Source organism: Leptidea sinapis, chromosome 43, assembly GCF_905404315.1.
Source record: "Leptidea sinapis chromosome 43, ilLepSina1.1, whole genome shotgun sequence".
Classification (NCBI taxonomy): Eukaryota; Metazoa; Arthropoda; class Insecta; order Lepidoptera; family Pieridae; genus Leptidea; species Leptidea sinapis.
Genome location: NC_066307.1, coordinates 9,119,896 through 9,145,373, shown reverse-complemented (window position 1 = coordinate 9,145,373; position 25,478 = coordinate 9,119,896). Strand labels below are relative to the sequence as shown.

At 37.2% G+C, this 25,478-nt stretch overlaps 1 protein-coding gene across 1 annotated transcript in view; it reads left to right on the top strand.

Moving 5' to 3' along the window:
* Window positions 1–1,441: 1,441 nt before the first annotated feature.
* Window positions 1,442–25,478, top strand: part of LOC126976953 (E3 ubiquitin-protein ligase listerin) — a 65,779-nt gene continuing 41,742 nt past the window's right edge. The window contains exons 1-3 of the mRNA XM_050825557.1: window positions 1,442–1,460; window positions 14,644–14,761; window positions 15,547–16,354. Coding sequence (XP_050681514.1) covers window positions 14,733–14,761; window positions 15,547–16,354 — 837 coding nt within the window. The 5' untranslated portion in view covers window positions 1,442–1,460; window positions 14,644–14,732. The remainder of the gene's footprint in view (window positions 1,461–14,643; window positions 14,762–15,546; window positions 16,355–25,478) is intronic.

Sequence of the window (25,478 nt, the reverse complement as noted above, 5' to 3'; positions counted from 1 at the left end):
TCGGAATCTTCATTTTTTTTTTAATTTCACAAAAATAAATACAGATAATGGTACCTACTACCGATAAGGAGAGGTTATAATGTTGTTGAAACTGGCTCCAAGAATGTTATGTAATGGATCGATCGTCAGTGTGCTAAATAATTGGATGCCGTCCATTCAGATGAATCCATTTTAATGGCGTCGGTTTGGATGTATCGTCAGTGCCGGGCTTTAGATCTGAGCATTGAATGCTTTTCCGATTGATTTTATAAGTCACCCTTTCGCGCGTCACTTTTTCTGGTATTGTATAACAAAACGTCGAATAATTTAAATCCAGTTAAAATGCACTCTTTCCATAATTTGGTACTTCGTTTTAATCACAAGCACTTATGTCTTACATACATACACTTTTCCCCTTTTATTCTAAATTTCACCCGTAAAAAATAGAGGCGGGTCGATAGTACAATCTTGCATACGCTCTTATTAACGAAAAATTATGTCAATGTTGACTTCCTGAATGTTCTTCTTTATTGTGGCATGTATATTTTTATGTTATCATTGTTTTGCCTGTAAACGTTTGAACTAACAGTAATAATTGCATAACATAATTACTGTATGGTTATGATGTAAATATGTATTTGCGTATTTAAATGCTTTTCCCATATTTTTGTTAAATCTTAAATAATTATGTAAAGCTGTTTTCTTTTACCTTATTTATTTTGAAGTTATTTGTAAATAGTTGACACTTATATTCATTATGCATACCATGTCGCCAGTACAGACTTACATTCGCTTTTAATAACGAAAAAATATGTGATTATTTAGTGCTATATTTCACCGGGACACCACGGTGTCGCAACCAGTCAACGCTTCGAACAAAATGTATACAACTCTATAGAGAGAGTTACTCACCTGGTGTCCGTTTGAATGCGCGACCAACTCGGACGCGTCATGACTCTGGTATCTGTTTGGTGTCTTGTTTGGTAGCTTACGGACACCACGGTTGCGCGACTGGTTACGCCGCCATGGTGTCCCGGTGAAATATAGCTCTTACAGTTGACTTCCTAAATGTTCTTCTTAATAATGGCATGCATTGTCTTTATGTTATTATTTTATATTTATTTTCCTGTAAACGTTTGAACTACCGGTAATAATAATTGCATAACATAATTGCCGTATGGTTATGGTGTAAATATGTATATGCGTATTTATATGCTTTTCCCATATTTTTGTTAAATTATAAATAATTTACTAATTTATTTTAAAGTTATTTTTAAAAAATAGTTGACACTGCATAATGAACACTAAGTGCGAATATATTATTGCGATGCTAACATTTTAAAATATTTTTGAATTTCATTTAGGATTTGGACGCGTGGGTCAAGAAAAAAGATCTTCTCGTTAAAAGACTGCTCGAAATGTTGGAGTATGGTGAGTTCGTCATATCCAACGGGTATCCATACATATACCGCCGTACATAGGTACGAATATCCGCCATTAATGCTTAAACCGACCATAATTTTCGTATGTATACCTACACACATTTCCTTCAATATTATATCAAGCACTTTCAACATTTTTTAGCAAATTTTTTATCCTCAATAATATTGGGCACTATCATATTATATTACATCTATATTATATTAATAATTTCACTATCTTGCTTTCAATTTAACATATTATCACGAAATTATATAATTTTTAATAGAATATCGTTTAATACATACATAATCTTTATTAAACTTTTGTGTATGGGTGTATAATATACATAACAGTTTTATAAAGAGGATAAAGAAGCGTACGTGATTACCGCCGCTCATTCTCTTGTGATACCAGAGGAATCAGCGTGGCCGGTCATTTAAGGCGAAGAGTAAGCAGAAAACACGCAAACATGTTTTTAGACAAGTTTTGTGGTGAAAATATAGCATTTCGAGCTATGAACACTATTTTATACTGTTACACATATCCTTAAGTCTTATTTGTAGGTTGCCAATGCTTGCTGTTGGTTATAGTTAACACTACCTTTTTGAACTACCACTTTTCTTTGAAGTTAAACAAATTTTTAGGCACGGCGTGACGCATTTTCTTGGTACTTCTCTCAGAAAAGTTATTCTTATAGCTTGTACTTTTTTGTGTAGGTTCATTTATTCAGATTAGTAGTGAATAACGAGGATTGTAAGCATATAAACTGTTTTCCAAGCAAGATATTTGAAAATACTGGCTTTGTTACATAGATGGCGGGCCGGCAGCCGTGAACTCACATCGCTCAATGTCGCTGGCATTTAGTGTCGCCTTAAGTGAATGTACGGGGCCTATTTTTGAAGGTCCTTACTGTGCCGGAAACTCCGATTCATTCTTCAATTCGATTTGTGTGGAAGCAATTCCCTTGTAAGCCACAGTCAGGAGGAATATCCAATCCAGATAGTGTCGTGGTATTTAAGCTTGTGGCATGTACAGGTATCAGATCAAACAGCTCTTTGGAACATTCTCCGTGATAAATGCGGTACAATAAACCACAAAGCAATGTCTCCACACAAACATACTTTCTCAGTCTATTGACGACCCCCGATTTCTTCGAATCCTATTTAGCTGTGCCTTCCAGAACTTTCAATCGCTCGAACGTTTTAGTCTCTGTATTCCGATACTAGGCGTGCTATGATGTGCGTGTCATGAGTCCCACTCCGTCCGCGACCTAGTCAACAGATTTCTCGATACAAGATACATGTTTCTTCCGGCACGCGTCAATGATTTACAGAGATCTTGAAACTAAGGGAAGAGACGAGCAGGACGTTCAGCTAATGGTAATTGATACGACCTGCGCATTACAATTAGCCCATTACAGTGCCGGCCAAGATTATTGAAAAATCCAAAAATAAAGCGGCACTACAACTGCGCTCGTCATCTTGAGACATATCAAGACATGTCAAGTCTCATTTGCCCAGTAATTTCAATAGCTAGTGCGCCCTTCAGACAGTACAGAAACACAGAATGCTTACACATTACTGCTTCACGGCAGAAATAGGCGTCGCTGTGGTACCCATAATCTAGCCGGCATCCGGTGCAAAGGAGCCTCCCATTGGTAAATGTTCTTATGTCATTCTTAATGGTATAATTCGAATAAATAAATTGTGGTTCCATCAGTTTTTTATGCATGTAAACATTTTCGACGCTATATTATTCAACTAGTTTCTTTAATCAATATCATACTAAGGTGTATCCACAATGATACTTAGCTAAACCCGCTATTATATTAAACTGATTGCGAAACTAAAGTGGCACAGGGCGGGGTAGGTACATAACTCGAACGACACTAGCCGTTAGGGCAGTAAAGTCCTCGAATGGCGACCACATACTTGAAGTCGCAGTGTTCGTTCCAACCTCGCTTGAATGAGGGCAGGACGCGACCTATCGTCGTGGACGTCTGTGGGGAACGCCTTTCCAAAGTCCAGCAGTGGACGTCTTTCAACTGAAATGATGATGAATAACCGCTAACTACGACCTGAATACTGCCTCGGATATCGGACTAACATATTCCATCTCCAATCGTACAAGTGTTTGATAATGACACATACAGATCTTATGTGTAATTAAATTAAGCCCAACATACGATACGAGTAAGATAATGTTTTATAAATGTGCAAAAAGTTCTCGCAAAATAGAAGTGAAGTTAGGTGACCAACCTAACTATAAAATATAATCATTACGCTCTCAATAGACATTCAAAACCTCTTACATAAGAAATACGATATACGAATACAATTTCAGATCATCTGCATATAACAAAAACAAAAAATGTGAAAAGGAATGGGCCGAGTATAGAGCCTTGGGGTACACCTAACGTTACGTTATCAGTAGGGGCAATGAAACCTTAACGAATACGATTACTTTAACGATTGTACGCGGGCACGTAAGTATGATTGGTACTTACCTGAGTGCCTGGCCTCGCCTTTAATTGTCAGTCCATGGTGCTAGGGATCGGTTAGTGATCTGTCTCTCCACTCTTTGTCTGCCTTCCTCATTATATGTCCGGAATAACTTATCAAGCGATGCTAGCTCATTGTGGACTGTGTGTTTAATTTGAGATCTGAATGTATTGACTGTGTACGGTGGTTTGGTTCCGTACAGAGTAAAACACAAGTTAGGCTCAAATGGTATATTGAAACCTTAACTTATGCTATATGGTAAAATGGTAAAATGTTGGTATGGTAATGAGCACGCGAATCGATCGGCGGCTTGTCGCGAACTGGTTACAATATTACTTAGGAAATAACGCGAGGCGACGTAAACGCTGATACGCGAAACGTGATGTACAGTCGACATGCTGTTGACCGTACATGCTGCCACCGCGAGAGAAGAAAGAGTGGTGGTGAAGATGGTACAAAAAAGAAATGGTTATGGTTAGCGAGTGACGTGAGACAAGGTGATAAACAAATTTGCATTATCTAATGGTAACCTTAATGTCTCTAGCCACAGTAATCACTAAAATTATGCCTATGCACTACAGGAGAAGTGGATTGGTCTTTCACTTCATCACTACACTTATCACTATTTTTACTAGCACTAGATTGCCCGTGGTTAACTACACTTACACACTGGTCACTAACACTATACACAAACGCTGCGTTCGTCAGACCCCGCGGCTCAGGGCGCGGCGGGTGCGACGCGGCTGGCCCTGCGCCAGCGGCTGCCGGCGCGGGCGGCGCGCTGGAGTCCTGGCGTCGGCTGCGGCGCGGGCACCACCGCCGCACGGCGTACGCGGCGGCCCCGGCCACCAGCACACCCGCCACCACGTATATCGCGACGTAGTGGTGAACGTCGTGATAAGATATACCACCCTTTAGACCACTCTCTGAATTCATTTGTTTTATTTTTGCGCCTATATCATCTAGCTCCTGATCGTAACCACCCATCACTGATGCTGGCTCCGAAATCAGCGACACGAACGTCTTATTCTGGTTAAAGATGTGGTTGATGGGGTGAATGTCTATAGCTGGTATATCCGTCTGTATGGTTAATGTATTGTTCTGAAGCCTCCGAGCATAAATGGTAATGTCTTGTCCTTTCAGAACACAATCTGGACCCAACCTAATAATGCCGCTATTATTAAGATGATTGGAAAACATTTGCTCTCCACAGATGATACGTACTGGATACGAGTCGCAGCAAAAGAAAAAGTATGTATTGACCTCGCTTAGCTGAGACCACCAATCTAGACATTTGGCAGTTTTGGTTCTGCACTGCTTCGTCTCCTGGTCTTTGGAGCACATGACGTCATCATGACTCATATGAGAAATTGGTTTTTCCAAAGGACAAAGTTGTGTCTCAGTATCTAAATGAAGACAATTATTTAATTCTAAGTGTGATATGGTCATAAATGAGTCTCTTCGTAAGTTGATCGCAATGTAATCCGAAACTGGAACTAGGGTGACCATGGTTTTGCCGTTCCGTCTTGGTACAGGATAAATTTTATATACTTGGTAATGGTCTCTACTCACTAATGGTATTCTAATTTCAAAAATAAAATAGTCATTTAGCATTTTCGCTCTGACCTTGAGTAAATGGTACATTTTGGTTAATTCTGTATGCGTGTTCTCTATTGGTAAACTTAAATCGTTGGACAATCTTCCGGAAATAATATTTAATTCTTCTAGAAGCTGGTCGGGTTTCAAAAGATGTATGTTGAACTTCCCAAAGTACACCTCCGAAACAGTATCTAAAAGAACATCCTGCACATTCTTCAAATTCGACTCCAAGCTGTTAGCTGCCATAGCGCATAATAAAAATTCATTATTGTTTTCCACGTCTTTCAATTGACTCTTGACATCATTGGTAGCGTTCTTTAACTGGTTAAGGTAATGAGTAAATATTTTATATTGTTTGTCAATTGAGCCTTGCATCCTCTTCAATACATTATATTCTGCTTCTATTACGGAAGTCTGGTTTTTCCATAGAGCAGCAAGATGGTTTTGGTTTTCCCTAATTAAATCGATGTCCTGAATATACTGCTTAGCGAATTGGTCATCGAGTACACCGAACAGCGCGTGTGCAACATTACCCACAGCGTTGATAAGGCCGCGCCTGCGCCGCGCGTGCCCGCGTGGGAACTGCTGCGTCGACAGAATGTTATTGTAATGCGATAACTCTGTATAACTGTGCTGTAATTGTATTAAAATAGATTCACAATGGTTTCTGACTGACGATTCCTTGCAAATATATTCCATATGATCAATATATTTGGATAACAATTTACTGCCTTGCCAATATGGTTTTAAATCGTAGTATACAACTAGTTTCCATTCGTCCTGAACTAGTCGCATGGTTGATATTTTATCTAAATATAAACTTTGACTGTCGTTGAAGTTTATAGCGTTGTATGCACACGTGGCTGGTGAAAATAAAAAGGTAAACAACATAAGTGCCATGGTAAATAAATTAACAATTCCTCTTCTAGCTCGTCGCTTTGGTTTTGGTAAATCGTCGTTCGACTGGTGTTTCGGCTGGTTATGGTCAGTGGTTTCATGAATTTGGTTACTGTCTTCGTCGTTGGAGTGGTTAATAGGTAAAAGAGATAGTTTGACTACTGGTCGCTTCATAATGCCATTTTTGGTTTTAACAGAGACTACTCGAACTAGCCCATCTTGCCCCGGATGTAGCTGCACGATTCGACCGAGAGCCCATTTACCCGGTGGCAGGTTAGCATCGTGTATAATTACAATGCCGCCAACATTTAAATTTGGTTGTGAACGTCGCCACTTGGACCTAGCGTTCAACTGTGTGAGGTACTCCGCTCTCCATCTCTTCCACACATCTTGGTAAATCTTCTGCACTAACTGCCATCTGGTTCGTAAGTCGTGTTCTGACTCAACAATGGTCAATGTTGGTCCACTGGACAGAAAATGAGAAGGGGTCAAACAATCTAAGTCTTCGACGTCTTCACTCAGCGGGCACAGAGGTCTGGAGTTAAGGCATCCTTCTAGCTGAGCTAGAAGAGTAGAGAACTCCTCGTAGGTGAGTTTTTGTTCTCCTATTACTCGCTTCAGGTGGTATTTCAAGCTCTTCACTGCAGCCTCCCAGAGACCGCCTGCGCTTGGCCAAGATGGTGCGTTGAAGTGCCATTCTATCGACATTTCAGCTATTTCTGCATAAAACTGGGCATTCAATATGGTTTTCAAGTTAACAATCTCCTCTTGCAAAACTCTATTTGCTTTTATAAAGTTCGTCCCGTTGTCACTGTAAATGTGACCGGGCGATCCTCTCCTGGCCGCAAGTCTTCTGAGGGCTGCCAAAAATGCTGAGGCGGTGAGATCAGAGACCAACTCCAAATGTACAGCCTTGGTCGCCATACACACGAAGACGGCGACATATCCTTTGGTACATCTCACTGATCTACCCTTCGCAGACTTGACGTCAACAAAACCAGTAAAATCAACCCCCAAATGGTAAAAGGGGCGGGTCCTGTTGATTCTTGCAGGTGGTAAGTCTCCCATCAACTGGTCGTGTTTCAGGGGGTCGTGCCTTCTACATAGCACACATCTCCGTAGCCTCTTCTTTACAGCATTGTTTCCTCCCAGGATCCAATATTCTTGACGCAGCCAAGCAAGGGTTAACCGGGGACCCCCATGAAAGGTCATCTTATGCGCGTGGTCAATAATCATGTCAGTAAGCAAATGGTTATGTGGTAAAATACACGGATGTTTCATACTATCTTCTATTTTGGCGTTGGTCAATCGCCCCCCAACCCTCAAGAGCCCCTGGTTATCAATAAATGGTTTCAATTTTAATAATTTACTCTTAGGGTTAGGTTGGTTATGGTTTTTAATATATTGTATATCTTCTAAAAATTCTACTTGTTGTATATGCCTTATAATTAAGTTTTTAGCTTTTCTTATTTCTAATATAGTTAAGTAGTTTGTTTTATTAGTATTAAATGACTTAGGTGTAAAACGTAACACCCACGCAAGCACTCTTGAAGCTCGCGTAAAATCGCTGTATCTGCTAATTATACTATCTATAACCTTGTTTTGATATTTAATTGTGTTTACATTTATATTTAATAATGGTTTTTTAAGCTCTTCGCAGGTTGTATATAATTTATTGGTTAATTTGGACTCTTCAAACGATCTTAGCCAGTGGGGACCTATCCACCACATGGAATGGTTAATCAGCTGTTCTGTGGTAATGCCTCTACTTGCGCAGTCAGCTGGGTTGTCCTTTGTTGACACATAATGCCAGCTACTCGATGGTATAATGTCAATGACCTGCTTCACCCTATTCGCGACGAATGGTTTCCATTTACATGGGTCGCCGTTGAGCCAGCCTAACACAGCTGTCGAATCAGACCAACCGTAGATTTTGATGTTGTAATCTGATAGGCATTTACAGGTGATCTTCATGACCTTGGTAAGTAGAACCGCTGCACATAACTCTAATCTAGGTAACGATACATTTTTCTTTACAGGTACGAGACGAGACTTCGAAGCTACTAATACTACAGAAGACTGGTTGCTGGTAATATTGTTGACTCTGCAGTATACAACACAAGCGTAGGCATTTTGTGATGAATCACAAAACCCATGTAATTCAATGGTGTCGTTCTTAGAAGACTGCAACCACCTTGGTATGGTAATATGGCTAATTTTCGTGATGTCAGCCTCTATGGTTTTCCATTTTGTGTTGATGTCAGCTGGTAATTCGTCGTCCCACAGAAGATTTAAGAGCCATACTTCCTGGAAGAGTAGTTTCAACTTGGTGGTAACTGGTGAAAGCCATCCAAGCGGATCAAATATCTTCGATATATTCGAGAGTAAACTTCTTTTGGTGAGTTTACTGACTGGTTCGGAATTCAATTGAAAAGTGAAATAATCTTCGTCGGGATGCCACTTAAGTCCTAATGCCTTGGTTGATTCCTGGTATTTAAAAACATATGCTTGGTCTTCGCATGGTAACTGGTTATCTGGTAGTACATCTGGTTGATTTGACGACCACTTCCTTAGATTGAATCCACCTAACTTAAGGAGATTTATGAGGTCGGAAATCAGCCTCCTTGCAGACTGGAGGTCATGATGTCCATGGAGGAGGTCATCCATGTAGAGCCTGGTAGCCAGAACTTCTGCTGCTTCTGGGTAACGGTGACCTTCATCCTTAGCCAGACGTTTCAATGTCATCATGGCTAGGAATGGTGCGGCCTTGGTGCCGTATGTGACAGTGGTAAGTTGGTATTCTTCTAATGGTTGCTTTTCAGAGTCCCTCCACACGATCTTCTGGAGCGGCTGGTCATCATCATGGACATCTATAAATCTGAACATCTTCTCTATATCGGCTGTGAAGGCTATTTGGTACTGCCTCCACTTTAATATGAGAGTAAACAAATCCTCTTGTAAATTTGGTCCAGAGTACATAAGGTCATTCAACGAAAGTCCAGTCGAAGTTTTCGCTGAGGCATTAAAAACAACTCGCGTGGCAGTCGTCGTGGAATCCGTTCTGATTACACAATGGTGAGGTAAATAGCACTGAAGTATCGGATTACTATTACATTTCTTCATATGGTTTAAATTAATATATTCATGGATAAATTGTTTGTAGTTCTGTTCGATAATTTTATTTTTACAAAATCTGCGTTCTAATTGCCGAAATTGGGCTACGGCTTTGGTTTTAGACTCACCCAATTTTTCGGTAATCTCTGGTTTTAATGGTAACCGTACAACATAACGTCCGTCTGGTTTGCGCGTAGTATGCTGTTGATAATGATGAAGGCAATGGTTATCTTCATCCGTAATATTTACAGAGTTGTCTGAGATATCTTCAATCTCCCAGAACCGCTGTATATCCTGCAAGTCGACCATGACGACGTTGCAATATGTTTGGTTTGGTTTTATGGTACCACTAAGAATCCAACCGAGCTTGGTATTTTGCGCGATTGGTAGTGATGTGCCATTACGAATTAAACCTGGTAAAATAATTAATTCGTAAACTTCAACGCTTAAAATTAAATCTATTGGTCTACTTTTATAAAACTCTGGATCTGCGAGTGGTAACTTTTGTAAATACGGCCAAGCTGGTTTTTCTAATGTTTCGTGTGGTAAATTCCCGACGACATGCTTCATCACATAGGCTTCCGTTTTAAATGTGAAATTATTATGAAGAGATGACACTGAAAGCTGTGCGACTCCCTTACTATTGTTGGCTTTTGCGCCTACTCCGACCACCACACAGTGGCGCTTAATCCTGGGTAGGCCTAAAAGTTGAGCGGCATTCTCTGTAATGAGAGATGACTCCGCGCACGGGTCTATGAGGGCTCGCATGGTATGGTGACAGCCATCCATAGACATAATATTAACTTTAGCTGTTGCTAATAATTTGGGCATGGTTTCTTGTGGGGCATTGGTAACGCATATATTGGATCTTCTAGGAGAATTTTCGATCTCGGTATTTCTAGAAGTAGATGGTGCAAAAGTGACAAGAGCATTATGCAGAAGAGTATTATGCTGCTGGTTACAAAAACGGCAAGTTTTTTCCGAAGAACATTCCTTGTCATAATGGTTAATTAAACAGTTTTTACATAATTTGTTGGATTCAATGACCTTAAGTCGATTCAGCGGTGCGGATTCTAGAAATTGTTTGCATTTAAACAATTCATGGCAACACGTTTTACAGAGTATGCATTTCCGTTGTGGCGCAATATGTACTGGTTTCGTATTGACGTGGTTTATTACAGCTGGTCTTGGTTTAAAATTTCTGTTCATAAAATTATGTAAATGGTTATTGGTATGCTTTTCAGCCCATGGTTTTTGGTATTGGTTTTGGTGTACCTGGGATGAATTTGATTTGTTGAAGTCCTGCTTACGACGAGAGCTTTCTAACGAAGTAAATTTAATTTCTAAAAATTTCAAAAAATCTAACAAAGTAGGCAATTCTTTTGGATTCTTAAGCGACACAATGTAATCATTATGGGTTTCAGTATCTAACTTTTGGCACAAAATATAGACGATCAATGGGTCCCAGTTGGAAATGTCGATGCCCATTGCTTTTATAGAGTTAAGACACTCGTTGGTGGTGTCATGTAACCTTTTGATGACCGCTGCAGATTGATGTTGAATCGTAGGCATGGTTAGTAACAATTGTATGTGAGAATTAAATATTAACCTAGTATTATGGTAACGTTGGTTTAATATGTCCCAGCATACTTCGTAGTTTTCAGAATTGATGCGTAAATGGTGAACTAATTTTTCAGCCTCGCCACGGAGCTTACTTTTCAAGAATTGCATTTTCTGCGCATTTGGTAAAGATTTATTATGGTGAATTGTTTCGGAGAATAAATCTTTAAAACATATCCAATCTTGGTAGTTTCCGCTGAAGGTGGGAATGTCCATTTGTGGGGTTGAACGTTCCCTGTAAGATGACGACCACATCTGTCTGTTCACTGCCTTCTTCATGGTGTTGTATTTCTTCTCCATCTCAGCGAATGCTGTCTCATACTCTTCGTTGTCGAGCAGCCCTTCGCTGTCGATGTCCCAGTGAAGAGAATCGATGACCGACCATCTTGATTGGATAGTTCGTAAAATATCTTCGAACTCCCAGCGGTCGGAGCAGCTTTCAAGGTCGACAGCCTCTATGGTACGGGATAGCGCCTTGAAGTTGCTCTTCTGCTTTCGCAGCATTTCTTCGACCCTACTGGAGTTGCCCTGGTTCGATAGCTTTGGTGCAGGGAAGCTAAAAGAGGGACCCTCCTGAGCGGGAGAGAAAATATCGCGCCTATCTGAGCCCTGCGATAATGGTGTAGCAGGTCTCAGTAATGGTTTGCTGGGATCGCTGGTTACGTAATTAGAAATCATATTCCTAACTTCCTGGTAAAAATCTTTCGTCCGCTGGTAATGGTTTTCCGCGAAGTAGCGATGGTTAGGGTCTTCAAACTCAGCACAAAGCCTAGTATGGTTGGTCTGGAATTCACTCCAGTACGAGTCTAAAGCGTTGAGACGTTTTTCAATATAGGCGGGTGTCTTTCGTTCTGGCCCGTCCTTCTTGAAATTAACACACTGCGTGTTAATCGCGGACATAATCTGGTTTTGGGTGGTTAATAGAGCCTCCATGGTTACGGGTCAAAAGAGAGTGGTAAAGAGTGGTGAGTGATAAAAAGGAAAGATCTTACTTGAAGACTGGTACGTGGTGACCTGGTGTGTCCTCAGCAGTCTCCCCGTTGGTAGTCGCTGGTAGTATCGCCGATCTGGTGAACTGGTTACACTCCACACACAAGCACTTTGGTCAACACTAATTTGGTTCACTACACACGCGACGAATTTTGGTTAAAATGGTTAACTAATGGTACTGGTTAATAGAACGATGGATCACAATGTTTTTGTGTCCTCGAAATGGTTAAAAAAATTCTGGTCACTGGTTAACAAAAGGCCGAAGGACCACAATGTCCTTGGAATGGTTAAAAAAAATTCTGGTCACTGGTTAACAAAGGGCCGAAGGACCACAATGTCCTTGGAATGGTTAAAAAAAAAAAAATTTGTCACTGGTTAACAAAAGGCCGAAGGACCACAATGTCCTTGGAATGGTTAAAAAAAAAAAATTTGTCACTGGTTAACAAAAGGCCGAAGGACCACAATGTCCTTGGAATGGTTAAAAAAAATTTGTCACTGGTTAACAAAAGGCCGAAGGACCACAATGTCCTTGGAATGGTTAAAAAAAAAAATTTGTCACTGGTTAACAAAAGGCCGAAGGACCACAATGTCCTTGGAATGGTTAAAAAAAAATTTGTCACTGGTTAACAAAAGGCCGAAGGACCACAATGTCCTTGGAATGGTTAAAAAAAAAAATTTGTCACTGGTTAACAAAAGGCCGAAGGACCACAATGTCCTTGGAATGGTTAAAAAAAAATTTGTCACTGGTTAACAAAAGGCCGAAGGACCACAATGTACGGTGGTTTGGTTCCGTACAGAGTAAAACACAAGTTAGGCTCAAATGGTATATTGAAACCTTAACTTATGCTATATGGTAAAATGGTAAAATGTTGGTATGGTAATGAGCACGCGAATCGATCGGCGGCTTGTCGCGAACTGGTTACAATATTACTTAGGAAATAACGCGAGGCGACGTAAACGCTGATACGCGAAACGTGATGTACAGTCGACATGCTGTTGACCGTACAGACTGTTTGGTGTGCTTTGTATTTCCAGCATACGTCTCCAGCACTACATCGTAAAAGCATTAATTCGCTGTTTATCTCTGCTTTTTACGACCCTAATTTCGTCTGCATTGGTAAAAATGTTGAAAATATAGCCCCGTACAAGTCATATTTTGGAATTTCGGGAAATTCCATGGTTGTGCCATAGTCTGATAATAAACCATACATTTTCGAAGAACTATACCTTTCAACGGACTAGTTTGGTTTAATAGCTCAATTGCTATATTTTGCTTATCTTCCAAGTCATCGTTTCTTCAGAAGTAAATGTAGTGATATTTTCATCTTCTTCTTTTTCTCTTTGACACAATGCATAGAAACGAATACTTTCACCGCATTACCGACGCGTCGCTTCTATTCCCGACCGCCCAGTACCACTTTGTCATTAGTTTTCGAAGTTTTCGTTTTTATAATACCATTGAGTATCATCGCGGGGATCACAATCTGGTGACCCCGTTGATATGCTCCTTTGTCCTCTTTTTCCATTAAAAATATATATGAATCATAATTTTACTTACTGCCAAAAGTGCATGTCTGGCTTATTTAAGTCCATTTTCCGTAAGGTGTTGTGATAATCAAACCTGATGCTGAATATGATCATTTGCCTCGTTCTCACAAACCATATTGTTCAGACGGTTTGCATTCCCTCTCGTTTAAATATAACCTTATTTTCGGTAGTCGACCGGATGACTCATGATCTATATATCTTGTTTGTTTTATTCTCGAATCTCGTCATCGTATTATATTGAAGCTACGCGCTATATACTGAAATGCAGATGGCGTCTTCCGAAATTAACAGAAACTCGCGCATCTCGCGGTGATTGACCTTATTGGCCTTAACAAGCCTTACCAGACGACATACTAAGTATTCCTGTTTTTTCATGTTACCACAGAGAGAAACATTGTGAAAGAGTTGGCCAGGGTGTCTCTATACTCTTGTTGTTTTTATTGGTATAAAAATTGTAACTCTTCAATTATGATAATGGAAATTTGATTCATGCACGGACTAGTAAAAAAATAAGAACTCCGTGTCACCTTACATAACAGTGTAGCACCAAAACAAGCCGATTGACGTGTAAATACATAGCCCCACGCTCACACTTAGACTACTACAGGCCGATAGGCGGATAATGGCCGCCTTATAGAATTGTCATCGTCTGTGACAGATCAGTTTGCGTCTCAATAAAATATTTTAAAAAATCCGTCGTGCGTTGTGAAAAAGTGTAAAAACGATACTTTATAAGTATTTGTGGCCATATATGATAATTTAAGGGAGAAAAAATTGCGTAACTAGTATCCCCCGTAACCGCACACACACTAGCATAACGGTGCTTCACTTGCTGATATCACGGCGTGAAGTCCTTCTGTTTTTTACTCGTCCGTGGATTCATGTAAACAATTAGTTAGCACCTTATTCTTGTTGAGCTATTCTGTAAGCTCCGGATAGGTCATGTCACTAAGACAAAGGTCTGTTGGGGCAGGGTGCTGGGGCGAGGCCAGCCTACTCTCCGATACGTTGCGGCCGGCACTGGACAAATTACCACCCGAGCTATATGACAACGACTTCCAGATGGCTTTCTTCAACGCGTTCTTCACTGGGTAACTTGTTCTTTATTATACCTACTATATTGTATTGTGAATGTTTTTTTTATGACAGATGGGGACGACACGAGCAGGACGTTCAGCTGATGGTAATTGATACGCCCTGCCCATGACATTGCAGTACCGCTCAGGATTCTTGAGAAACCCAATAAATTCTGAGTGGCACTACAATTGCTCTCGTCACCTTGAGAAGATGTTAAGTCTCATTTGCCCAGTAATTTCACTAGCTCACTACGGCGCCCTTCAGATCGAAACACAATAAGGCTTACACATATTAATGTGGTGCATTAGCTGAATAGGCGCCGCTGTGATACCCATAATCTAGCCGGCATCCTGTGCAAAGCAGCCTCCCACTGGTAAATGTTCTTATGTCATTCTTAATGGTACAATTCGAATATATAAATTGTGGTTCCACCAGTTTTTTATGCATGTAAAACATTGTCGACGCTATATTATTCAACTAGTTTCTTTAATCAATATCATACTAAGGCGAATCCACAATGATACTAAGCTAAGCCTGCTATTATATTAGACTTAAATTCGAATGTTTTAAGAACGGACGCAAGAAAGTCACCGTGCGTGTTCATTAGAATATAAATAGCCTGACAGCGGTCGCTCCATTCCAAATCTATAATGATTCCCTGGTTTGAAATTGTGCTTTGTCGGTGGCGGTACCACTAACTATGCCTTTTAGAAAAGTCACGGCGTTTTGTATATCTCAAAACCTCACTTTTGAAAACGAATCTTTCGTTCACTTATAAATTACATTGAATGTATTGCAGGCTGGAAGACAGATCAATTCTCAGCTCAAGAAGTGAAAGACAAACTTGGATATCGGTCTTGTTTGATTATCTATGTCACCTGTCCACTCAGAAACACGATTATGTAGTAGAAGTTATCACCTACGCTCACAGAACATGGCTCGAGAAGATATTCACTATACGAGACGATAACACACGCTCACATCTCATAAAATACTCGGCGATAAAAATGGCGGCTTTGGATAAATACTGGCTTCGAAAATCGATCGAATCAAACGATAATATATATGACAAGTTAACAAGAAATACTTGGCTGAGCTTTGGAGCGGTTGTCGAAACACAAGTGGACAAGTTACCGTTGGATGACGCAGATGTAGCAAGGCTTATAAACGACCACACGACTTTCATCAAATCCCTCAGAGCTCCTGACGAAAAGAAGAAACGAATAACTTTCGAAGATGAATCCGCTGTAGACGATAATACTGAACCAGAACCAGACAAAACAGCTGACAGATACCAGCACAGCTTGAACGAGTTTATTGTCAAAGTATTGAGGGTTTACTTCGAGTTTGCCGAGCACAAGCAAATGTCTTCTGAGGTGTTTACAAATCTACGAAGTATGATAGTTGAACTGGACAGTGAACAGTTGTTCGTGTCTTTGGCAAAGAGCTTGGGTTACAGCTCGTTATATTCCTGGTATGATAGTGTGCTGAAGCGCTGGATCTGTAGTGATACAATGAGATGCAAAGGTCTGGTTGAGATCGTCTTCGTGATATCTAATTACTTCACGGACAACGAATTGGAATCTATGTATAACTCGTTCCAGCTGGTAAGTTGATTTTGTAATTTATAAATTATTGGGATTAGGAACAACTCTTAAGACGTTCAACAGATTATTTTAAATGAAAATAAGGGACGAGACGAGCAGGACGTTCAGCTTATGGTGATTTATACGTCCTGCCCATTACAATGCAGTGCTGCTCAGGATTCTTGAAAACCCGAAAAATTCTGATCGGCACTACAATTGCACTCGTCACCTTGAGACGAAAGATGTTAATTCTCATTTGCTCAGTAATTTCAGTATCTACGGCGCCCTTCATACCGAGACACAGTAATGTTCTTTCACATTACTGCTTCACGGCAGAAATAGGCGCCGTTGTGGTACTTACCCATAATCTAGCCGGCATCCTGTGCAAAGGAGCCTCCCGCTGGTAAATGCAAAACCTCCCACTGCTAAAATGCTATATATTTTATATCTTTGTCAGTTAATCTTGTGTTTGACCCGTGTAAATTCTTCGCACTCAATAAAGGGTCACAATAAAAAAAATCATACAAAACGGTAATCGATGGTGTTGCCGTAATTAACAATTGATATAGTACAGGACCTAACCCGGCAAACGTTGTTTTGTCATATAAAATATAACCCCGCGCCCGCATGTTTCGGTTGCTTCACTGAATTATTTGTGCAGCGAATACATAGGTATTTTTAAGTCAAAAAAAAATAGGTGCCGTATCACCATAAATTATACTTAACCGTAACACGGAGCATCTTATGGTATAAATATTATTCTGATCGGTTCACTAGTTTTCGCAGTATAACCGGAGGAATAAAACGGCTCTCTATTTATCATGTAGATATAGCATCAAATTTTTTTTGTAAATATGTTTTTTGGAAAATCTATTGTTATCAAACACTAGTAGTAGGGATTCGCCGGTTCTGGCTCACAGTAGTAGGGATTCGCCGGTTCTGGCTCCTCGATTCTGGCTCACTTGCTCGTGATGCCTACTAAAAAAAAAAAAAAAGAAGTTTGGTGTCAAACTGGGGGTTTTGATGTATTTCCGAGCGATTGCGCTGATCCGTTTTTCGATATCTCTTATAGTTTCAAAGTTAGCATTTTAAATTAAACAGATCCATAATCATTAATAATCACTGGTCATTTAGCTAATGATTGGTGAGCGACTCAATGTCTAAATTTCCATGAACGTGATACAGGTAATTTACTAATTACCTTTATCACATTCATTACTACGATTAAAAAGACAGTTTCTGTATTTATTATTTATTTTTAAAACATGATTTAAATAAAGTATATAATAAAACATCATTGCAGATTGTATCATTTTCAAAATATTTGATGAAATCATTCAAACTCTTCTTATTAAACTTAAAGTATAGATACATTATGCAGTACTCGCCACACACTGCGGTATATTCATTCTGTACTCTTGCAGTATTGTAGTTATACATTCTGCAAATCCTTTGTAAAAACATCAGCTGGAATCCCTGAGGTGGACGACCATATGAATCGAAGTATTGTCCAATACCCTGCTCATCAATGTGTATTGCAACCCAGTGAGTGCCTGGCTTATTATCACTATCTAAATTGCTGACAATATAACAGGGCGTTACAACATATATCGGCAATCGGTTTGCCGCATAAACATTATTTTTAATACTGGGATCGATTTTGTTCAAATAATTCTGTATCTCGATTGTATTCATATTAGTTGAGAACAGGGTCTTGTCAGTTGCGAGGATTGAATAGTTATGTGGATCATAATAACATAAGCACTCAATAAATAAGGCTTTAATGTATCTTATTCATGTATTTAAAACTTATATGGTTACAATAAAACAAAATATCATTACAAGCGATTCAAATATAAATCTATGAACATTTGATGAAATTATATTTTCATCAATAATTTTAATTAAAATAATTATAATATAAAAGCTGATTGAAAACGAACTTCGTACCTACATACTTACGTAGTCATTAGTACAATCTGGAAATGTTGACTCCATTAAACTATCAATAATTGAACTTATCATTTAAGTGCCATTATGTTTCACCATAATAAAACAAAATATCATTTTATATACATATTTTTATTATATAAATTTATAAGGTAATCTAGTATTTAATCAACATAAAAAATACACAAGGATACAAACGATTCAAACATTAATTATTATATTCTAACTGCTGTAATCTACAGAAATATTACGATTTTTATCAATTTCAATAACATTATCGAATTCCGCATAAACAATACAGTTAATTGTTTGTGTAAGAGCTGATTCAAAACGAACTTCTAATCTTACACTACCATGTTTTATAAGATTCCAATGACTTGAAGAATTTGCTGATAAATCGGGTGTTAAGTCGAAGGCTAGCAAGCAAAACCCTTTGGCATATTGCTCTCTTGATACTCCATTGCCTTCATTTAGGAAATGTATACCTGTTCCTGAGAATAACGTATGATAGACCGTAGTAAAAATATTATTGTCAAACGATGGCTGTAAGGCTTTTGAAGGTATCTGTTGTCCATCTATGTATAAACAAAATGTATTAATATCATAATTTTCGAAATTGAATGGGTTTTTTGTGAGACTACCATTAAAGGATGCATTATTCACAAAACCGACTATACACCTTTTGGGTATTTGGCCAAGGAATATGTTATCAAGGGTTTTCCCCTGAATGCCTGATGGTATAGTTAAAACTTTGACTTCTGCTCGCGTGATTGGATATTTTGCTGTGGTAGATGATAAAACTTTTTGATGTGCAAGTAGCACAGTTGGGTTGATTCGTGCTCTTCGAATAATAAGAGTTGCATCTGTAATAGAAACTTTAAATTTATGGTCAGTTGATGAAGCCATGAGATTGAAATTTTCTCTAGAACGAACTAACTTTACGCACATGTCAACGCCATTAATCAAAAATTTTTCTTGGTTGAATAAATCTCCATGTAAATGTCCTATCATTTCTATTTCTTTGCTTTCACTAGCCAATTCTTGTCTTTTAATAAATCCTTTATTTTGTTCATCAGTTGCATCCATTTTTCCAGCTGTATCTTCATACCATAGACCACAAGTGAGATGAGATTCTTTTGCAGCAGGTGCATAATTCAATAGAGTTTCAATATAAGCTCGATATGCATATGTATTATTCGGTGGCGATACAAGTTTTTGATTTAAATATACATCAAGTTGACTGAAAAGTGTATGTAACCAATTATTAACTGGGGCCACAACTGTCGGTACTGTCAGTTTTGTATAATCTTGATTCAAAACTTTAGCTTTTATATGGAGTAAAGTATGGGATAAATCCACATAGTCATCACCTGCCCCAGGTACTTGAAATTCTATTGGTCCATCATCAGCAAGTGATGAAATGGGCTTATAATGAATCCATAGTCCACTTTCAATGCTAGTTTGAGTTGATGGTAATGCAAATAAATCCAATTCGGACTTAATGCATTCACAAGACTGACTATGTAAAAATGACATATTTAATCAGTAAATATATCTTTGATTTGTTTTTGATTCAATTTTAATTTTTTAATAGCTTTCGCTTTCGCAGTCAATGATGGAATGATCGCAGAACGACGTTTTCGTTTTGTTATATACCCAGATCCAAACATGTTGATATTATCTATTTTGGCATCAGCTTTTCGTTTCAAATTTGAGCTGACTTCTTTTAGACGAGTTTTTATTGAATCTTCCATGGGGCGTGCATTAACCATATCTGATAATATACCTACACCGGTACTTAATGCTTCTTTACCAATAGTTCGAACACCACTAGACAGTAGTGGTAAAATAGATCTAAACAGCCCCCCAAGAAAACTTCCGATTCCATGACCTCTTTGATACGGTGCTCCTTTATAAATAACTCCGATACCTGATCCGGCCTGGTGAGTATAATAGTGTTCATATGGACATGAAATATTATCACGTTTGCCGTACATTATAATTTTTGAAAGTGGAGTTTAATGCACACTGTTCCAAATTGGAATGGTATCTTTTGACCGGTGCTTGTTCTTATATCTATTTCAATTGTATCAAATTCTCTACGCATCACAGGTAGGTAATGGGGAGGAGAGAAAACGTGCATTTTGTACGCTCCATATATGTATTTTGAGGGATCCAATGGTATTATTCGTAAAAGGGGTGTCATAACATCTCCAACGATTTGAGGCTCCACTATGTCACAATAAACAAATAATTGAGACGGTAAACCCAAATGCAAATTAGCTGGACACTTTCCAAAATTTTTTTCAACGAGGTTCCTGTTTGGTTCGAACCCTAGTTGAAGACATAATTTAGGTGATAGAGTTACAGATTTTATGGATTCATCCGTTATCGTAGCAACTACAATCCTTGAAACCTCATCGCACTTAAATTTAATTTTTTCTCGAGTGTTATTCAGTGCCATCAAAATATGATTTATGTTATCGTAATTTGTGGCTGGAATATGTGTCTTGTAATAAACATATGACGGTTTACTTTCATTGAGTACTTGCATCAACTTTGTTATATAAATAATGTTTTCATGTTCTTGAACGGTGAACATAGTGCATGGGTACTGAAATTCTACTACTCCAACCCTCCATTCACCTTCTAGTATTGTTGGTTTTGGCAGTTTCGTAGAAAATAATGTTGTTGTATTATCAGGAAAATAATCCATAGAACTATTGCTTAGTAAAGTTAAATAAAAACTATCTTTATTCATATTTTTTTCAAAGTAGAAGCTAATATCCAGCTATTAAATTTATTTGGATAACCTCTCCACTTCACCAACAATTCTTTTCTGTTACCGGTATATCGAGAGCGTATTATTTTATCTATTTTGTATTTAGTAGTGGGGTCGAATATGATTTTTTGTAACTCTTTTTCATAAAAAGTACCAACTATCTCTTCGCCTTCTAAATCCTTTAAAGTAAATACTACAAACGGAGATCGGTGTATTATGGTAGATACGATGAATATTTCGTCACTCCAATTTGATTCATATCCTTTTTGGAAAATATGTTTATGTTTTGTTATTCTAACATAATCTCCAACGTGAATTCTTGGATTCACCATACTAATTGATGTTTTTATCTTACTTTCTCTATCATATAAATTTTGCCATACACTCATTATATTTGTATTATTAACATCACATGGACACATTTTTATACTAGAATGAAAACTATGATTATATGAATGCACTAGATCTTGTAAAACATCAATGTATTTATGAGTATTTTTGTGTGTAAAATAGCGCCACATTTTCGTTTTAAGAGTTCTCTGAAATCTTTCGACAATACTTGCTTTAATATCTGGATTATTGGTTGTATAATAATTTATGTTTTTTAATTTAAAATATTTTTGTACATATTTGGAAACAAATTCAGTTCCTTTGTCAGACTGTATATGTGTAGGTGTAGTATTAGCTTCAGCAAAAATACTTTCAAAGCATTCCTTAACTGTTTCAGAGTTTTTCTTTTTCATTGCTCGAACATACGCATATTTACTAAAGACATCAATAACACAAAGTATGTATTTGAAACCATCATTATATTCAGAATAAGATCTCATATCACTTAAATCGGCCTGCCATAACTCATTAATATTAGACAAAATATATCTGTTACGAGAAAATTTTCTTTGAACAGGTTTATGTAACGTATATGTTTCTTGTGATTGTAACCACTTTAAGACACTATTTCTGTCCATTTTACCCTTCATTGCTTTTGACAATTTATCAATAGTGCTGTAGCCAGCAGGATGTGATGCATCATAATAAATTTTATTTATTTCTAATATGGGGTCCATTTTTCCCAGTCCGATCTTTTTTTTAGTTTCCCTGTGTACTTATTACTTGTTGGTGTAGAAAATTCTTCGTCAGGTACTGATTTAGATTCAACCTCTTTTAATTCCAAATGGTTTATAAAATCCACTCGCTTTGGGTTCCCGATATAAGTGAGTGGTACTTTTATTTCCTTCAAAGTTGTTGCGAATTTTTCCCAACCTATAGGTTCACTTTTCTGAAGAGCTCTCAAGGTATCACTCACCAAGTCCACAATATTACTCCCAGGTATTTTTTCATTATCTATAATCACGGTACCAGATTCATCCCAGCTTATTTTATTTTTATTCAAGGAAATCAAATTTAGTAAAAGTTCACCTTTTTTAGCATATGTTTTCGGTATTAGTTTCAGTATTTCAGAGCTCGTGTATATTTCCCCAATATTTTTGTTAACCTCCACTGATGTTTGAGAAGGAACTACATTTATTTTATTCACATCATGATTTATATAATCAGTATCGATTTCATTATGACCTTGATTAAAACCAATATATGAATCATTATCATTTATAAGTGGTATGTGGTATGGTTGTCGATCCTCTTTGACGAAGTTTAGATATCTTTGAAGGGTTTGCAAATATAAAATACATTTCTTTCGATCTTCTATGTCACTGCTTAAGATATTTTGCATATCAGTATCTAATCGAGATCTTGGCGTATCATTTTCTTTGTGTTGTTTTAACTTCTCCAATAATGATGGTTCAATAAGTAACATTTTTTTAGCATTATCCATTTTCTTAAATAAATGAATTAATCAACCCACTTAGAATAGAACCCAATATTATCGGTAGAAATGAACCTCCTTTTTGTACAATTATATTTTTTCTAATTTTATTCGTACCTTTTCTTACCAATTTTCGAAGAATATTTTTATATTTCTTTAATTTAGATTTTTCTTTCTCGGCCAATTCAACGTTACCCCGCAGTACGTTATGAATACATTCACAAATGTAATTTATTTCTGTTTTGTTACATGATTTTAATAAAGCTTTTTGATATTTTGGCTTCAGTTTATGTAGAGCAATTAACAAATCTTTATGCGTCTTTAAACGTCTATGCATCATTTATAAATGATCGAAATTTCTTGATTCTTACCATATTTAAACCCTTTTGTGGGTACATAAACAGTGCAATATCCATCGGATGGAAATATCTTTGTCTTAACGCGACACAATTCATTTGTTTCTTGTTTCAAATCAATCATTAAATAACCATGAGCTTCATTGGTAGCATCTCTGTAAGAATCTTCCAAATATTTCGGATTTTCAGGGAATACTTGACGAGATAAGTATCGAATTTGGGTTTTATCTCGAGGATTTTTGAAATATATTATATAACTTGAGTTGAGTGATATATCTCTTTGTCCTTTACCTTGATGAAACAAATTTTGAGATAAATAAAACACACTTAAGTTTCTATGATGACTTCCTTTCGTGAATATATCAACAATACGACCATCTGATTCCCTCATCAGGTCATCAATTATTACAAGTTGAGGATTTTTTCCGTCAAACATAGATAAATCAGGTAAACCTTGAAGATAATTAATGTGGTTGAGATTATATAAAGGCTGCATTTCATCAAAGCACCAGGTGATTTGGGTAAAATTTGCATCACAGATATCATTCAAAAATTTTATAAAATTATTTACGAAAACTGATTTTCCACATCCACTTGGACCAGCAACTATTGCAGTGAATGGATGATTGAAATGATGCATTATCTACTACGTCTATGTGTGTTAAGGTTTAGTATAGTAATGAAACAATCTGTTATTAAACCACCATTTATTTAAACAGAAAAATCTATAATTGAAACAATATGCATCATGTTTTACTCCGCAACTGAAAAATCTATAATTGAAACAATATACATCATGTTTTACTCCGCAACTTATACATCTAAATACAATAATCTCTCATTTGGTTTTTTAAAACTATAATAATTTATTCTTAAAATTTAATATAATATTTATTCTATTTTATGATGACCCCAAGCTAAGGTATCAATATTATTTGGTAAAATGTACCGTTTGGTATCATTAAATGACAGACTAGATTTATTTATTCTTTGAGTAAAAATATTATGCTTTATTGACTTAAATCTAAGCATTGAACAATATTCGTTCTTATTTTCAAATAAGCAAGTCTTATAATTTTCCATTTTCATATTCTTAGTAACACTTTTATTAACCCCCTTAGCTTTAGCTGTGAATTTTCCCTCAACATCTAATGCATACATTTTAGATCTAAGTCCTACAAATTCATTAAATATGTTACCATTGTTTTCATCTTTAAAGTAGCCTAACTTCTTTTTATTGAGTTTTGGATAGCCAAATATATTTTTTTCTGTATAGTCCGAGGTATCGAAACGCAAATGTAAATCAGGTTTTATATCTCTGTAAAAATCATCTGTAAAAATTTGATATATTAAACTATCAGTATCTGTGTACAATAATTTTAATTTGTTTTGAAACTTTTTAAACATATAGTTATAGTGAAAGTCGTACATTAGAGTTTTAGAAATATCCAATATACAAAATCCCAAATAAATAGGTTTATTATGGAACAATTTCGTCTTTCGTAATTGAACTGCAACCAAATTTTCATTAAAAATAGATAAACTATGGAATTCTGGCTTAGCAATTAAATCTTGTGCGCCTAGAATTTTACCCTGATTTTCCCAATGACTCAATAATTTTACATTTACTCTTTTTTCGATATTTTCCATTGTTTTTCCAAACACTGAGTTATTCATTAATTTATAAAAATCTTTTTCGAAATCAGATGTGGCTAGTTTACGCATGCTTGTATTTAAATCTATATAATATTGTAACCATGCGCATTGTTTGAATTTTAAAATTCTATGAATTTTTTGTAATTTTAAACCCATTGTCAGACATTGCTTTAAATTTCTGTAGTGAATCACATATTTAATTTTATTACGAAGGTTTGGAACTAATTTTATGGCTTTTGTATTACCAATACATATATTCTCGGGACATAAGGGTAGGTCAGAATGTAAATCATGCAGTTCAATAGGATATTCTAGATCTACTTCCAAAATAAAACCATATTCATAATCATCAGGGACATCAAAATTAGTTGTGACATCTACCCACTCAAAACCTCCTGTAGGAAGGAATTGAGACATGGCCCATCCGTAAAGGTTATTAGCATCAAGATAAGTTAAAAATGAGTTTGGTGTGTCTTTATCATATTCTCGCATATATTTGTTATTAGCTTTGGCATAACGATTGCTACATTGAGATACACCTCCTCGAATGCCCGATCTAATAAAAGCTATTTGTTC